The sequence below is a fragment of the Haliotis cracherodii genome, unplaced genomic scaffold (genome assembly GCF_022045235.1).
Source record: "Haliotis cracherodii isolate W230 unplaced genomic scaffold, xgHalCrac1.p SCAF_28, whole genome shotgun sequence".
Taxonomy (NCBI): domain Eukaryota; kingdom Metazoa; phylum Mollusca; class Gastropoda; order Lepetellida; family Haliotidae; genus Haliotis; species Haliotis cracherodii.
Window position 1 is genome coordinate 2628963 of NW_027266284.1, and position 18817 is coordinate 2647779.

General features: G+C 41.2%; 3 protein-coding genes across 6 annotated transcripts in view; 1 reads left to right on the forward strand and 2 right to left on the reverse strand.

The window, feature by feature from the left end:
* Positions 1–9651: 9651 nt before the first annotated feature.
* Positions 9652–18817, reverse strand: part of LOC139473379 (calpain-7-like) — a 366786-nt gene continuing 357620 nt past the window's right edge. For all 4 annotated transcript variants that reach the window (XM_071255934.1, XM_071255931.1, XM_071255933.1 and 1 more), the window contains 6 exons: positions 18625–18757; positions 16641–16716; positions 15567–15778; positions 13832–13971; positions 13301–13393; positions 9652–12593 (listed from right to left, as the gene is read on the reverse strand). In XM_071255934.1, coding sequence (XP_071112035.1) covers positions 12449–12593; positions 13301–13393; positions 13832–13971; positions 15567–15778; positions 16641–16716; positions 18625–18757 — 799 coding nt within the window. In that variant the 3' untranslated portion in view covers positions 9652–12448. The remainder of the gene's footprint in view (positions 12594–13300; positions 13394–13831; positions 13972–15566; positions 15779–16640; positions 16717–18624; positions 18758–18817) is intronic.
* On the reverse strand, positions 11308–12265 carry LOC139473316 (streptococcal hemagglutinin-like). The gene is made up of 2 exons (XM_071255843.1): positions 12254–12265; positions 11308–11760 (listed from the first exon to the last, which is right to left on the reverse strand). Exons 1-2 carry the CDS (start codon positions 12263–12265, stop codon positions 11308–11310), a joined length of 465 nt encoding a protein of 154 aa, XP_071111944.1.
* On the forward strand, positions 15856–16572 carry LOC139473301 (uncharacterized protein MAL13P1.336-like). The gene has a single exon (XM_071255830.1). The coding sequence runs from the start codon at positions 15856–15858 to the stop codon at positions 16570–16572; it is 717 nt and encodes a 238-aa protein (XP_071111931.1).

Genomic DNA, 18817 nt, shown 5'->3' on the forward strand with positions numbered 1-18817 from the left:
AAAACGTACATGCGACTTGCGTTGGCAAGAAGGTGATATACTTACTTGAGCTGGTGGCGAGAGACACAGACGTCATCCCTACCCGAGGAGCGCTACCCTGTCTCCCACATCCTTCAGACCCACGGAAACTGTCATGGCCAGAAGCTACCTTCAATATATGAATACAAGGTCACGTGTGGCCCTGTCGTTCTACTCTGGGATCACTGCAGTTCACCTCCTGTTACAATTCCGTCACCGTTATCAGGCCTGTCACACATAAAGAGACGTGGATTATTTGTCCCCCGACACATAAGTAATTGATACGTAACGGTAGGTATGAACAACACACTGAACGACTAGGTTAGGTATGTAGTTATATCTGGGGACACGGCGCTCCCCTTGTAGATCCCTCCCAATACAGGGCGAACTGTAGCCTTCCGGTAGCTAGATGCCAGTCACCCCCTTCTCTGTAACACTGTTGGAGCCTCTCTACATGAGGCACGGTTCAGGTGGAGCTGTCTACAGACGGCGGCCATTGATTAGATCTGTGGGTGTGTAAGCATTTCCATCTATAAAAGCCGCCATTAGTAATAGTAATTAGTGAACGCTCAAAGTGCCAAAATTATCTTGTACAGGTACCACATGACTGTCTGCCAATTGAACACTTAAAATAACATGCAAGGCCGAAATATGAAACGTCATAGCCAGAGAATAACAATCTCGATTATCTGCCGAAACAGATTCCAGTAGGCGTAAAAGGCAAACAAGTGATGAATAGTATATGAAGGGATTACTGAAAATCAGTGATGACATCAGGTGTTCGCGAAAAGGGTGGGCGTGTCCTGTCTGTTCTTGGTAATGCTCTGAACGGAAGCGTTACATGTTTTGCCAGAAGCTGTGTGAACAACTTTCAAGAGCGAATTGCGTTTGCCGCTGACAGGTTAAAGAAATTTGAAATTTAATGTATGTGTTGATCTTAAACTTTATGTATATCAGCTCAGCCTTTTGGCGCCAAGGTAGGAAAAAGTCAATGTAATTAAAGAACCTCTGCATTCAAGTAATAATTGAGTTAGTGTGTTGGTCAACACAACTAGGTCAAGAGTACGTATTGTCAAGTAAGCATGCAGGTCAACACAACTAGGTCAAGAGTACGTATTGTCAAGTAAGCATGCAGGTCAACACAACTAGGTCAAGAGTACGTATTGTCAAGTAAGCATGCAGGTCAACACAACTAGGTCAAGAGTACGTATTGTCAAGTAAGCATGCAGGTCAACACAACGAGGTCAAGATTACGTATTGTCGAGTTAGCCCGTAGGTCAACACAACTGGGTCAAGAGTGGGTATCACCTAGTTAGCCTGTAGGTCAACGCAACTAGGTCAAGAGTACGTACTGTCGAGTTGTCATGTAGGTCAACACAACTAGGTCAAGAGTGGGTATCACCTAGTTAGCCTGTAGGTCAAAGCAACTAGGTCAAGTGTACGTATTGTCGAGAGGGTATGACCTTGTTTGTCTGGGGGTCAGTTAACACAGCATCCCATGCTGGTCGTAAGCGGCGACTTAAAGGTTTGGTCAGAACCGATGACTTGCGTGTCCCTGTGCCCCGACAACGTGTGGCTTAGCTTATAATATCTATCACCTGATAGTCTGGTCCATGCTCGATTATTTAGAGGTCATCGTTATATATCTGGAATATTGCACACGTATAGTAGAGTAATAGAATGAGATGGGTGTATCAGGCAAGACTGACACGATTGCCGTCTTATGGTGTTTATCATATATTGAAAGATGTATGAACAACAACAATAACGATACATTTACACATCAACAGAAGAAATGATTGTTTGTTTGTTTGTTGTTTAACGCCGCACTCAACAATATTCCAGCTATATGACGGCGGTCCGTAAATAATCTGGACCAGTCACAACATTAAATGCATGTGCGCTATGTAGAATATGTACAGGATACAAGTCGGCAGCACACTCATTAGTGGTGAATGAGTGAATTGGTTTTAACGGCGTTTTGAACAGTATATATCAGCCAGATCGGACCCCCGATCACCGGATCTTGGCGAATTATTTAAAAGGGAAATGTTTTCGAGTATGGAATGAGTGAGTTTGGTTTTCGGCAATATCATGACGCCAGACACCAGCAATATGCTTCACTCGCACTACCCACGTAGAGAATCCAACCAGGGCCTTAGGGGTGACGAGCAAACGCTTTAACCACTAGGCTACCCCACCGACCTTTGGTGGACAAAAAGACATCACAACCGTTGCTAAAATCTGAGATGATGTCTTTTGTTAAGGGCAAAGATATTCAATTTTACAAATTTCTTTCAGAATTGTGTGACAGCATGGCTAATAAAAAAATTCATAAAATAACACATTTCTACTATAGCCGGTGCTTTTCATGAAAGGTCAGCTTCGCTAACGAAATGCTGCTGTTTCTCATTAATCACAACGTGGTCATGAATCCCGCACCCCAACAGAGCCCCATGCTGTCTTTGATCTACGAGATGGGAAACATTCCATAAAGATCCCAATATGTCCACGATAGAAATATGTGCATGTCTAACGAGCGTAATTTATCACTAAAACTTCTCATAAACTCTCTGGATACCCGATCGACTTCTTAATGAAATCATTGGTGAAATACCGGTTTATATTTAGTACCACCGAAGTCTATATCATTTTAGATAACGTTCTTTTGCAAAGCCGCAATATACATGGGAAGGACTGTCACTTGTATATTTTACCAAATTTCACTGACCGCAGGGGACTTTTGCTTCCCTTTATCGGAAGCACGTCGAAGTGATCGGTGTATTTTTAATTCAAATGCGTGTTTCATTGACTGAACATAACAAATGGTAAATGAACAGGTATGGCGTTGTTTTGTTTGTTTGTTTGTTTGTTTGTTTTTGACGCCACAGTCGGGAATAAAAATAAGCATATTTACATTCATTTTGATGTAGACGATAAAATGTAAGTGGAATTTACAGATAGCATGTAATCTACAGTAAAATAGGTCATTATCTCGACATGCCATCCCAAATTGTGATTTAACTGCAGCTGTCGGTGGTGAAACGATATTGAAGTAACTCTCTTCACCTGGCTCCATAGCTGTCATAGGAACGTCCACGTGACCGACGGGAGACAAAGCAATACAGATACCGCCTCCAAAACAATGCCACTCGAAGCCAAGAAGTATAACATTGTACCTTGAGCAGCCGATAACGTTACCACTTCCCCATTGTATTACTTGTACCTCATCCATATATCACCTTGTGCACGTGTACGTGCAGCGCATCTGTACACAGTGTATATATCGGAATTTTTACACATTTCTTGTGATTAGAGATCAGGTGCTGGGCCATCAGCTTTATTATTGATGGATAGAGTGACAGAGTTGAGTTTAACGCCGCCTTGATGGGTTTTCAAGTTATATCACGACGAGTCAGTTTAATGTGTCAGAAAAGCTCGAAGTGATGCAGGTGTAAGGCGTTTTCTACTTTTGTGAAACCCACGAGCATGGGTATGGTGCAGACAGACCTAAAAACATAATAGGAGCGGACCGGGATTCGAACTGACGATCAAATGTTTATGGGGGCCCAAGGGCCACTACTCTGCATAGCGACTACCCTACTCCATGTTATTGTTGGATATAGCCCGACACCTAGTCCTGCAACATGACCGTGGAATACATTTATTTTATGAAAACAAAATAATCTAGAAAGTCCAGCCAGCTCAAATCAGCATAGGGAATTTTTATTTTATTTTTAGAGTCAAGAAGGATATTGTGTGATATAAGATTTCAGAGACTAAATGTTAGTCTACCCAACACCATCACCCGTTCTTGCTATATCGCCATGTGGGGAGTGGTCTTGTATTGTAGTCTAGTGTTCTCCGTGTCCTCTGTAATAAAGAAAGACTTTCTGGAAGCGAGTGTCCAAATAAAAAGACGTTTCAATGATATAATGAATATGTTCTTTTGTCGACTCGGTAAGTAAGGTCGATGTCGGCGGCCATCAACACGTAATTGTCAATATAACGCCTGACTGAGTCACAGACCAACAGACCCGTGAAGATCCGGGTTAGAACTGGCCTTCAGCAACCCATGCTTGCCGTAAGAGGTGACTAACGGGATCATGATGTCAATCACTTGATTGTCTGGTCCATTATTTACAGATCGCCGTCATATAGCTGAAATATTGCTGAGTGCGGCTATAAGCAACAAACAAAACAAGAGACCAACAAACCTAACACGTGACCAAGTTGGGCATAAGTTTCTTTTTTTTCGAATAGTACTGGTGGTGTGGCTCCCGTCAGTGTTAACTACTTCGCACAAACAATTTACTGATAAGAAAGCGGACCTTTGCAGCACGTGCCAGTATTAGGAAACGTAAACAATCTCGTGTATTGCTTTCAAATCTATGGAAACATTTGCCAACTGTCAGCAACGAACCCCTGTAGCCATTATCTGTAGCCGGTCCTGTAGCCATTATCTGTAGCAGACCAGCGTGCATATTCAGTTCGCCAAGGTCCAAAATGATCCAACGAGACTTCCACGATTATAACAAGCTGGTTTCATACTTCAAATGCCATTCTTTGAGACATTTCCTAATACAAAGCTATTCATATCTCAAAATTTATCGCTTTCATAAGTGTGACAGGTTTTCAATAGGCTGTGTGAGCTTCGTGATACCCGTTACCTAGCAACCAGCAGGTATTGGGTACTGATCAATGAGGTATGACGTAATGGTGATTTATCACATTTACAATGAAAACATTGTTTGCCCTCATGTCCACAATTATACTTGATATTGGCTTTAATCGGGAAGGTTACACATGTCCAGGATACTCGCATTTGCCAATCCCACGAATACATTAGGCCACATACTTGTTTCTTTGGATGCAAGCATATAACGGATCTGCCTGAATCAGAGAATGACACGTTATTCGCCTTACACATAGCATTCACAACAGTCAGGAACTGAGACACGCACAATGCCAATATTCTTTTTAGAATTGATGTCAATATGTTTGTATTCGCCTTGCCATAACAAAACATTCTTACTAAAATGCGTACACCCTTTCGTATCGTTTGGGTGAATCGTTAAGAGAGCGTTAAACAAAGTTTTATCATGAAATATTTTTTTCAATATGAAGTTTCATTAAGACCCTTTAATCTTGAACTCGGCGGTTTGGAATGCATTGAGAAACGTCGGAGAGTTTGAGTGCATGTCCGTTCACGAATATCCTCGCAACGACCCATCCTTGTGAAGTATATCCTCGCAACGACCCATCCTTGTGAAGTATATCCTCGCAACGACCCATCCTTGTGAAGTATATCCTCGCAACGACCCATCCTTGTGAAGTATATCCTCGCAACGACCCATCCTTGTGAAGTAACGATGAAAGGCACATCCAAACTATCTAGGCTGACAGTGACAGTCTACAGCATTCTACGAATTAACCTCAGTAATATCCGTCTTTGTAATCACCTTTCAAAGCTCGTCCAAGTTATCAACCTATTCATTAACAACTTTGGAAGTCTCTCCGGTCAAGTTTATCGTGTCGGCCATTTTGACCTCCTCGGACCAGGAGTTCAAAGCCTTGTTAACGAGTTAACCTTGTTAAATCAGTGTTAACTATACGTTAAATTTATCCATAAGGTTATGTTGTTTCACAATGCATGGTTATATCTAACGATTGATTCAATGTCCGTAAGAGTTTACACTACTCCCGACATCTGTTGAATACGTTACACCTTGGCTATCATTCATAATAATACGTTTCCTCTTTCATGTCTGGAACTGAATTATTCTCCTTTTTTAATATAAAACATATTACCACCACTTCAGTGTCACCTTACCGACCTGACCTCTACATTATAAAAGGCAGAGCAGGGGGAACCATAGTGTGCTCACGAAAAGTCCTTGATAACATGTTGGATTGTGATATAAAACGCGAAATTCTCAAATTGGATTATTTCAAAAGAGCATTAGTTAGTTACAGTGATGTTAGTGACAAACCACTGTAAATACAAAGAAGAATATGTTCTGTTTTCCATTCGAGAAAAACTAGCATAAGCCTATGAAGGCGCAGGTAGATCTCCTGTCGGCCGTAGTTTTTAAGTTCTATGAGTTCTTATGGCCTGAAATTCATTTCCATGGTTTTGTTCCAGTTTCTTTTAATGAGGGCCTCGCGAGTATAGTCAATGCCTGCATCTTTTAAAGTCTGGGTCCTGGTGGCATTTCTGATTTTGAACACTGACAGCTATGTGAAAGTGAAAAACTATGCCATCTCATTAAAAAAGGAATAATCCATGTCATGTTTTCAGGTTTACTCTGTTGAAATAATCCAATCTGAGAATTGTATGGATGCATGATAAAATTACATTTAGAAGAACAACACACCAAGGGGAGGGCAAACCTCTACAAAGCTACATCTCCATGAGATACTAATGACAGTGAATTAAGGTAGACAAAACTAATGCCAATACATAGAAATACATTTTCAGGGTTCCTGTCATGACATTTGGCTTTCTGTATCTTCTTTTATCGGTTATTCTGTGGAGATTCCAGGATAGAATAGGCACTGGGGGTAACCTGTATTTGTTGCAAGGTGGGACTGAACTAAAAATGGTTGTCATGCTTGGTGATTTTGTGTCATCATTCCCAAAAAGTATTGACATTGCCCATGGGATATCACTGGTTTGTCTGGTCCAAACACTATTACTTACAGGCTGTACATTCAAGCACATACACACTAGATGCGAAACTTTTGGTCCAAGGCAGTCCTAGTGTCAATATTGAAAATCAGTGTCATGTTGGTGCAAGATGCCAGACGCCAGATGCCAGTCCAACATTTTCAGAGGATACACCACTACAATGAGCTACTCTTCATCAGCTTGAAGAGACAACGCTTTAACCTCTAGGCTAACAACTGCCCTATATCTCAAGTACAAAACAAAGGTCATCAGCTTGAAGAGACAACACTTTAACCTCTAGGCTAACAACTGCCCTATATCTCAAGTACAAAACAAAGGTCATCAGCTTGAAGAGACAATGCTTTAACCTCTTGGCTAACAACTGCCTTATATCTCAAGTACAAAACAAAGGTCATCAGCTTGAAGAGACAATGCTTTAACCTCTAGGCTAACAACTGCCCTATATCTCAAGTACAAAACAATGGTCATCAGCTTGAAGAGACAATGCTTTAACCTCTAGGCTAACAACTGCCTTATATCTCAAGTACAAAACAAAGGTCATCAGCTTGAAGAGCCAACGCTTTAACCTCTAGGCTAACAACTGCCTTATATCTCAAGTACAAAACAAAGGTCATCAGCTTGAAGAGACAATGCTTTAACCTCTAGGCTAACAACTGCCTTATATCTCAAGTACAAAACAAAGGTCATCAGCTTGAAGAGACAATGCTTTAACCTCTAGGCTAACAACTTCCCTATATCTCAAGTACAAAACAAAGGTCATCAGCTTGAAGAGCCAACGCTTTAACCTCTAGGCTAACAACTGCCCTATATCTCAAGTACAAAACAAAGGTCATCAGCTTGAAGAGACAACACTTTAACCTCTAGGCTAACAACTGCCCTATATCTCAAGTACAAAACAAAGGTCATCAGCTTGAAGAGACAATGCTTTAACCTCTAGGCTAACAACTGCCCTATATCTCAAGTACAAAACAAAGGTCATCAGCTTGAAGCGACAATGCTTTAACCTCTAGGCTAACAACTTCCCTATATCTCAAGTACAAAACAAAGGTCATCAGCTTGAAGAGACAATGCTTTAACCTCTAGGCTAACAACTGCCCTATATCTCCAGTACAAAACAAAGGTCATCAGCTTGAAGAGACAATGCTTTAACCTCTAGGCTAACAACTGCCCTATATCTCCAGTACAAAACAAAGGTCATCAGTTTGAAAATCGATAGATCATATCTGGTGTTAGGAGAAATACATTTGCTGTACCTATTGCTTCATGCACAGTAAAAGTAAACACAATTTATTTCAAACATGTATTTATTGAATTTCATTTTTTTTACAAATACATTTTTACAAGAAGCAAATGTATGTGTGTGTGTCTGTGAGTTTGTCTGTGAGTGTGTCTGTGAGTGTGTCGCTGTGTCTGGATGAGTGTGTGCATAAACCTGACCATCTTGACTGGGGAGAAGTGGAGAAAAAATATCACATATAACCAACTTGAAAAAGTGATATATCACATTAACTTCCATCCCTAATAGTTTCACTATTGAAAACTAAGCTGTACTATCTCGTCATTTGTAAAGTCATGTCAAATCACTGAGAGATTCTGGAATACCACATGGCTGAACAAGTGATATCATGACCCAATATAACATCTCCTGACTTCATACCACAACCTTAGGCCTGAGGCCACACTTGCTGGTGGAAAAATCAGTTAAATCAGTTACAAGCAATAGAGTCAACACAGGCCATGATCAGACTGCCAACAGATACACCAAGCAATAGAGTCAGGAGAGGCCACATTTAGACTGCCAAAAGATACACCAAGCAATGGAGTAAGCACAGGCCACAATTAGACTGCCAACAGATACACCAAGCAATGGAGTCGACACAGGCCATGATCAGACTGCCAACAGATACACCAAGCAATGGAGTCGACACAGGCCATGATCAGACTGCCAACAGATACACCAAGCAATGGGGTCAGCACAGGCCATGATCATACTGCCAACAGATACACCAAGCAATGGGGTCAGCACAGGCCATGATCAGACTGCCAACAGATACACCAAGCAATGGGGTCAGCACAGGCCATGATCAGACTGCCAACAGATACACCAAGCAATGGAGTCAGCACAGGCCATGATCAGGCTGCCAACAGATACATCAAGCAATGGATTCGACACAGGCCATGATCAGACTGCCAACAGATACACCAAGCAATAGAATCAACACAGGCCATGATCAGACTGCCAGCAGATACACCAAGCAATGGAGTCGACTAAGGCCATGATCAGACTGCCGGCAGATACACCAAGCAATGGAGTCGACACAGGCCATGATCAGACTGTCAACAGATACACCAAGCAATAGAGTTGACACAGGCCACGATCAGACTGCCAACAGATACACCAAGCAATGGAGTCGACACAGGCCACGGCCAGACTGCCTACAGATAAACCCAATCTCATTAAAATCAGACCTTAGTTCTCGCTACCGCTAAACAAAGATCTGAAGACATCCCATTAGGGGTCACGTCAGAACGACCTTTCATCCGACCAATCAGTGCATCGCTTTCTGGATTATGAAAGTGAGAGTCGGAACGTGATTTCTAATCATGAAATCTCGAAAACTTTAACATGGGGTATTCCGAACGATAGTTACGGGTTTAACGACTGAATCCTTACAATCTAGACCATCTATTAGCCATTCCAGAATGTTTTTGTTCAGGTTTCAAATTCTTAATCGAGAATTTGTCAAAATATGTTTCGAAGCGTAGTCGCCTGTTTGAAATTTGTCCCGTAAAGCACGAGAAAGCTGCCTTCTGATTGGTCATTCCATTGGTCGATCAAAGTTCGCTAAAGGTCGGTCTGACGTGACCCGTAATGGGATGTCCTCAGATCTTTGTTTAGCGGTAGCGAGAACTAAGATCTGATTTTAATGAGATTGAGATAAACCAAGCAATGGGTTCAACACAGGCCATGATCAGACTGCCAACAGATACACCAAGCAATGGGGTCAGCACAGGCCACGGCCAGACTGCCAACTGATACACCAAGCAATGGGGTCAGCACAGGCCACGGCCAGACTGCCAACAGATACACCAAGCAATGGGGTCAGCACAGGCCACGGCCAGACTGCCAACAGATACATCAAGCAATGGAGTCGACACAGGCCACGGCCAGACTGCCAACAGATACACCAAGCAATGGGGTCAGCACAGGCCACGGCCAGACTGCCAACAGATACATCAAGCAATGGAGTCGACACAGGCCACGGCCAGACTGCCAACAGATACACCAAGCAATGGGGTCGACACAGGCCATGATAAGACTGCCAACAGATACACCAAGCAATAGAGTCAGCACTGGCCACGATCAGACTGCCAACAGATATTTTTTTACAATGCCATTGTGCCATTGTTTCCTTGAAGAGGTCAAGTTGACCTCTACCACTGTAGCTGTCAAACCACCACCAGAAATGAACTACACTTTTCATGATATGCTGCTACGATATCACAGACTGAAACAATATATACATCTATGTACTTGAAATGAAGTATTCAGTATACTGTTCCATGATTACCATGGGTGAATGGAGTTTTAGGCTACTTTGAACAGTATTTCAGTTTCATCATAGTGGTTATTGTGGTTTAGGTGTTTTCTATCATAAAAAGTAGCAAGTTATGTTTCCACCATTAATGTTAGCAAACTGCAGCAACTGCTAACCTTGAAAAGCAGTGCTTACCCTGTTGGTTCCACTATATAATACCACAACCGGCAATTGCAAATGATGTGAATCAATGGCTTGGGGTGTGAAATGGCATCACTCTGGGAACAACATGGCGGAAGAAAAGAAACTAGACAGCAGACATTTTACTGCAGTATGTTGCTAAGTGCCCTAAGCTGAATAACAGTAGTACATGAGGTTATGAAATTGTTCAAGGATTGCTCCTTCCTGTGGCCGGAGACACCAACACCTTCCTTGTACAACTCTCTGGCTGCTGTGACCTGTACACCATGGTGTGGGATAACCATGTAGCCGGGCAGATGGTGGACATCATCTTGCCATATTTCATCCCCGGGAAAAATGTTCAATTATCCCACAATATTCTCTGTTAAATGAACTATTTCACTTATCGATAATAGATGCCAATGTGCATATCTTGATTGACGGGAATAGGATATGTTACATCATGGGGGGAGCTAACTGAACAGCCCATTATGATGTAACTCAAAAGGTTTACTTTTTCGTAGGATAAACTACTGTTGGTACCTTTGATTTTTTAGCAAAGTATAGAATACAGATTATATTTCCATGTTTGTTCATAGGAAAAGGGCATTGATTCACTTGTAGTGGGCTTGGGTAAAGAGGGACAAGAATCCAAAATATCTCCCTGATTTGCTTAGATAATCCAATATCAATGTTGAATCATGCCTCTGTCCAACTTGTGCATAATCTATGGCAAACTTTTCTTAATACATACATCAGAGATTTAACCCTAAAAATATTAACAATTCTAGATGTTTTATCTATCTTCACTAGCTAAATGTTCTCATAAATAGTTCTTCTTGCTGTAAGGGCCAAATATGGTACTTTCAGACCTATTTGCTACATATGCAGACAGAGTTCAAACCTGACACACAGTTGACCATGTATCTCCACAGACTGGGAGGTGAACAGTTGATCATGTATCTCCACAGACGCGGAGGTGAACAGTTGATCATGTGTCTCCACAGACTGGGGGGTGGACAGTTGATCATGTGTCTCCACAGACTGGGGGGTGGACAGTTGATCATGTATCTCCACAGACTGGGAGGTGAACAGTTGATCAGGTGTCTCCACAGACTGGGGGGTGGACAGTTGATCATGTATCTCCACAGACTGGGGGGTGGACAGTTGATCAGGTATCTCCACAGACTGGGAGGTGAACAGTTGATCAGGTATCTCCACAGACTGGGAGGTGAACAGTTGATCAGGTATCTCCACAGACTGGGAGGTGAACAGTTGATCAGGTATCTCCACAGACTCGGAGGTGAACAGTTGATCAGGTATCTCCACAGACTGGGAGGTGAACAGTTGTCATGGAGGAACAAATATGATACAGACAGAAATGGAGATCATTCAGATATTATATGAATTATCACAACATCAACAGCTTATCTTGAGGTGATCGTGTGTGGAGATGCTGACACCAGAATGACCTGGTGTTGAGGACACAAAAACATATAACCATCAGCTGTCCGTGAACAACTAAACACTGGACTCTTCATATCAGTAACATGGTAGGCATGGGTGTTTTAAACACAATACAATTAACATGATGATGAGGGCTAAGAAGGCACTATATCTTTAATGTCATTGTCACAACCAAAGACTAGAATGTCGGTCTTTGTAAATCGAAGCAATGTCACACTTTCCAGTTCAAAAGACAAGACGGTTTCCAAGACGCTCCTTGTCATACAAATGACATAGACTTTCCAAGTTCTGACATAACATGACAATGTTTATAAACATGGTTTGTGTTCATGAAATGTTGTCTTTACTGCATAGTAACCATAAACCGCATGTAGTTATGAACACTTACATCACATAAATTCTTTCAATATATTCAGACAAATGCACCAAATAAACTGGCATCAATATGCCACTTATGGCTCACTGGATTTGCAAGATATATTACAGGGGAAATACATTATCTCTTCAATTCAATCCACTGAACAGATAACGGAGGGTCAACATTGCTGATGCATCACTGTAGTGCTGAGATCTTCAAGGCAATATTACTGCTGATATCGAGGAAGAAAGGTCCCTGGTTTCCAGGTCTGAATGTGCATGGCTGTATGTTGTAGACCCCGCCTGAGATATTGTCCAGCTGTAGCACACAGTATCCTGGTCTGAAGCAGAGAACACATGTATCAACCACACAGTAATGGTTTGGTTGGACTATGTGCAGGTGTTTATTGTGAAAGGTGGTAGTTGGACCAGCTCATATAAAACATTCTAAAAAGATAGAGTTATTCAACTAATCTTCTGATATCACAAAGATACCCTACTGTTGTATCATTTGGACTATAAGGGAGAAAAAACTGATATCATCTGGACTATAAGGGAGAAAACACTGATATCATCTGGACTGTAAGGGAGAAAACACTGATATCATCTGGACTTTAAGGAAGCAAACACTGACATCATCTGGTCTATAAGGGAGCAAACACTGACATCATGTGGACTATAAGGGAGTAAACAATGATATCATCAGGACTATATGGGAGCAAACACTGACATCATGTGGACTATAAGGGAGTAAACAATGATATCATCTGGACTTTAAGGGAGTAAACACTGATATCATCTGGACTATAAGGGAGAAAACAATGATATCATCTGGACTATAAGGGAGTAAACATGGATATCATCTGGACTGTAAGGAAGCAAACACTGATATCATCTGGACTATAAGAAAGCAAACACTGACATCATCTGGACTATAAGGGAGCAAGCACTGATATCATCTGGACTTTAAGGGAACAAACACTGATATCACCTGGACTATATAACATGGATATCATCTGGACTGTAAGGGAGTAAACAAAAAGCTCACCTGAAATCTCCTGATGTCTTCTTGGAAAAAGATCCGGGCGCACTAGGCACATTCTGGCTGACTGCTATCACCTCGAACCCAACACTGTACACTCTGAAATACAAATGTCTTGTTGACTTCAAGAAGTACATGCTTCAAAATCATATTAACCAAACTTACCAAGTGGAATAGTGCACCCATGTGCATCAATAATCAGACTCACCAAGTGGAATAGTGCACCCATGTGCATCAATAATCAGACTCACCAAGTGGAATAGTGCACCCATGTGCTTCAATAACCAGACTCACCAAGTGGAATAGTGCACCCATGTGCTTCAATAATCAGACTCACCAAGTGGAATAGTGCACCCATGTGCTTCAATAATCAGGCTCACTGAGTGGAATAGTATACCCCTGTGCTTCAACACCTGGACTCAGTGTGTGAAATAGTGAACAAACGTATAGGTTTATCTGCAACATTTCAAGTCACACCTTGCAAGAACATAATCTGAATCAGCCAAGAGGACAGACTGGCTGTTGAATGCTACTCACTTGGGCCCCAGGAGCTCAATCTGTACACAGTTGTCTGTACTGCTGTTGTCTATGAGGATCTGGTAGATAGGGTTGTTCTTGTGTGTGTCCGAGTAGTTGGAACATCCGCCAGCAGAGGTTTGAGTCCACGCACCATTCACCTGCAGTCACCAACATGCCATCATTAAAACATGTCTTCATCTTCTGAAGTTTTTCATCAGATAGCATTCTATTCTATTGATCGTGTAGACCCATTTGATAAAGTCAACATATAGCTGACATATTCCAGTAGTTTGTGGCAAATGTTGCTTATTTGTCATCACACCACTACAAAGAAGACGGTTACTGTAAGACATTTTGACCATACATGAGCTCATATTACAGTCACAATATTGTCCTATACATATTGATAAACTATCAGCTCTCTCAGAATTTTGCTTGCTGAAAAGAAGTTTCTTTATTATTTTCAAGGTTTTCACTGGTTCTTTTTTAAGCTTCAAACTTTTTAAATTTAATATTTCAGAATCCTAGATGTTGTTTTGTTTGAATAAGATACAGTGATCCCTCACTACAACACTACCTTTGGGGTCCAAATAATTGATGAGCATTATAGACGATCAACGGATTAAGAGAGGTGGAGTCATAGTGGGTAGATGATTATATCACAACAGTACATGCTCTGCCTACCTAACACGATCTACGATGTACGTTTCAGAGATCAAAAAAAGATAAGAATGGTAGTTTATCGTGTTATGTGCTTTAAATAAAATCACATCTTATTCCTTCAGCGATTTCAGGTGAACAAACAGGTATAAAAAACTTGGTAAAAAAAAGATGAAATTTGATAAAAAACATCACCAGACATGATGATTTACCATTTAAAATGTAGTTCGTGCTCTCCAAGGCATTGCTTTATATGCAGACATTAAGATTACCATGTGTATTTTCTCATAAACTAAGCCTGAAATATCAATCAGCTGTACACATATTTTCTCCCAATCTAGCGCTGACTCAGTTATAATGTACCCAATGATACAACGTCAAAGAATTTTGATGCAATGGTCGTATCATGGGCATTAAATATGAACATAAGTTTTGCAATCATGCTATATACTTAAAACAATAATAACTGTTGGAAAACTTAACCCAACCTTAATAGTAGTTATTCATAAAATAAACTTTATACATAATACACAAAATTTTATTGCAATGTTCTAAATCACCTAGATATTAAACCATAAACACTTTGTCACATAAACCAAAACATTTAATAACTTTCCCTATTGAAATATTGTTAATCTAAATGCCATGTAAGCTATGACTTAAATTGGGATATCTAAGTATCAATGAAAACAAACCTTAATCCCAATAATCCAACTATAAAAACATTATCCTAAAATAATATTGTCGACATCACTTAATTACCCTTGCATTCAATACATCTAGACAACATGCTAATTACCTAGTGCTAATCACCCAAAACAATAGATGTCACTTGCCAGCTGGTTAGTGTCAAAGGATACACATCTTAAGGATCCAAATAGTTTAAAACCTCTTAAATTTATCCCTTGAGTTGGTTGGAAGTAAAACCTTAATGTATGGACAGATAATGATAAATAACTACCCATGCCAAGTCCACAGCCTTGATATATGTGATTCCAAACAGCAGATTATCACAGTCCATGACATCAGTTATCTCATTAAACCTTACTGCACGTAGACAAGATTGGTGAGATCTGCCCTCTGTGATACACACCTTCTGGAAGTACTGTGGCTTGTATGGGTCCTTGTACTGCTTGAGGGAAAACTCACACGTAGCGTACACCCTGAGTGTGTAGTGAATACTATTGTTCTTCTCGTACTGCGACACGACCAGCGTGTACAGTGATGTCCCCTTGTTCTCCACCAGTTTACACAGATAGTGCGGACTGTTGATCCTCACACCATCCTTATAGGGTGGGGGATCATCTGCAATTGCAATTATAACCCATCATGAAGAGTATGAAAGCCACAGGGTATACAACATCAACAAGACAGGGTTCATAATGAACAGCATCAACAAGACAGGGTCCATAATGAACAACATCAACAAGACAGGGTCCATAATGAACAGCATAGAAAAGACAAGGTCCATAATGAACAGCATCAACAAGACAGGGTCCATAATGAACAGCATCAACAAGACAGGGTCTATAATGAACAGCATCAACAAGACAGGGTTCATAATGAACAGCATCAACAAGACAGGGTCCATAATGAACAGCATCAACATGACAGGGTCCATAATGAACAGCATCAACAAGACAGGCTCCGTAATGAACAGCATCAACAAGACAGGGTTCATAATGAACAGCATCAACAAGACATGGTCCATAATGAACAGCATCAACAAGACAGGGTCCATAATGAACAGCATCAACAAGACAGGGTCCATAATGAACAACATCAATATGACAGGGTCCATAATGAACAGCATCAACAAGACAGGGTCCATAATGAACAACATCAATATGACAGGGTCCATAATGAACAGCATCAACAAGACAGGGTCCATAATGAACAACACCAACAAGACAGGGTCCATAATGAACAGCATCAACAAGACAGGGTCCATAATGAACAACATCAACGTGACAGGATCTACAACAAACAGCATAAACACGTACCTAGTATTATTAGTGACCCAGCATCTACATGGACAAACTGGGGCCCTCTTCTACTTTCACACACTGACACCTCATCTATTAGTACACACACAATAACTACTACAATATTGATGTGTCATAATAATGTGGCTTACTGAATAACAGACAAAAGTGGTGCTACTCACAAGGGTAGAATACTCTCTTGCCTCCAGTCTTGTACACCAGCACGGTGATGAACTCCTTGTTGTCAGCAAAGTCATCCTGGAACACATATCAGAGAGGCATTTCAAAAAATCAGACAGAGAATAAATGCACCAAGTCTCACAGAGAACCACTGCAACAAGTCACACAGAGAACCATTGCATAAATTTTCACAAAGACCGATTGCATCAATTCTCACAGAGAACCATTGCACCAAGTCTCACAGAGAACCAATGCATCAATTCTCACAGAGAACCACTGCACCAAGTCTCACAGAGAACCATTGCAACAAGTCTCACAGAGAACCATTGCAACAATCTCACAAAGAACCATTGCAACAAGTCTCACAGAGAGCCACTGCATCAAGTCTCACAGAGAACCACTGCACCAAGTCTCACAAATAACCATTGCAGCAAGTCTCACAAAGAACCATTGCACCAAGTCACACAGAGAACCATTGCAACAAGACTCACAAAGAACCATTGCAACAAGTCTCACAAAGAACCATTGCAACACATCTCACAGAGAACCATTGCAACAAGTCTCATAAAGAACCATTGCAACAAGTCTCACAAAGAACCATTGCAACAAGTCTCACCACCATTGCAACAAGTCACACAAAGACCGATTGCATCAATTCTCACAGAGAACCATTGCACCAAGTCTCACAGAGAACCATTGCAGCAAGTCTCACAAAGAACCATTGCACCAAGTCACACAGAGGACCATTGCAACAAGGCTCACAAAGAACCATTGCAACAAGTCTCACAAAGAACCATTGCAACACATCTCACAGAGAACCATTGCAACAAGTCTCATAAAGAACCATTGCAACAAGTCTCACAAAGAACCATTGCAACAAGTCTCACCACCATTGCAACAAGTCACACAAAGAACCATTGCAACAAGTCTCACAAAGAACCATTGCAACACATCTCACAGAGAACCATTGCAACAAGTCTCATAAAGAACCATTGCAACAAGTCTCACAAAGAACCATTGCAACAAGTCTCACCACCATTGCAACAAGTCACACAAAGAACCATTGCAACAAGTCTCACAAAGAACCATTGCAACAAGTCTCACAACCATTGCAACAAGTCACACAAAGAACCATTGCAACAAGTCTCACAACCATTGCAACAAGTCTCACAAAGAACCATTGCAACAAGTCTCACAAAGAACCATTGCAACAAGTCTAACAACCATTGCAACATGTCTCACAAAGAACCATTGCAACAAGTCTCACAAAGAACCATTGCAACAAGTCTCACAAAGAACCATTGCAACAAGTCTCACAAAGAACCATTGCAACAAGTCTCACAACCATTGCAACAAGTCTCACAAAGAACCACTGCAACAAGTCTCACAAAGAACCACTGCAACAAGTCTCACAACCATTGCAACAAGTCTCACAAAGAACCACTGCAACAAGTCTCACAAAGAACCATTGCCAAAAAGTCTCACAACCATTGCAACAAGTCAAACAAGAACAACTTTCCCTATCCCACATGACTTGCCTCATATGTGATATGTCAAATGACTTGGCTCATATGTGATATGTCACATGACTTGCCTCATATGTGATATGTCACATGACTTGCCTTATCTGTGATATGTCACATGACCTGGCTTATATGTGACATGTCACATGACTTGCCTTATCTGTGATATGTCACATGACTTGCCTTACGTGTGACATGTCACATGACTTGCTTTATCTGTAACATGTCACATGACTTTCTTTATCTGTGATATGTCACATGACTTGCCTTATCTGTGACATGTCACATGACTTGCTTTATCTGTGACATGTCACATGACTTGCCTTATCTGTGACATGTCACATGACTTGCCTTATCTGTGACATGTCACATGACTTGCCTTATCTGTGACATGTCACATGACTTGCCTTACGTGTGACATGTCACATGACTTGCCTTATCTGTGACATGTCACATGACTTGCCTTATCTGTGATATGTCGAGTGAGGAGGATCCACACAGCAGCAGACTTGCTGGCTTTGACCTCCAGGCGATACTGTGGGTTGTCACTTATATTGTAGCTGTCTTTCTTAGGCCCTTCCTTGGAATGCCAGGAACTGTTGGGACAAGAAACAGACTTTTACACTGCAGAGCTAACAAGTATTGAACAGTATCAA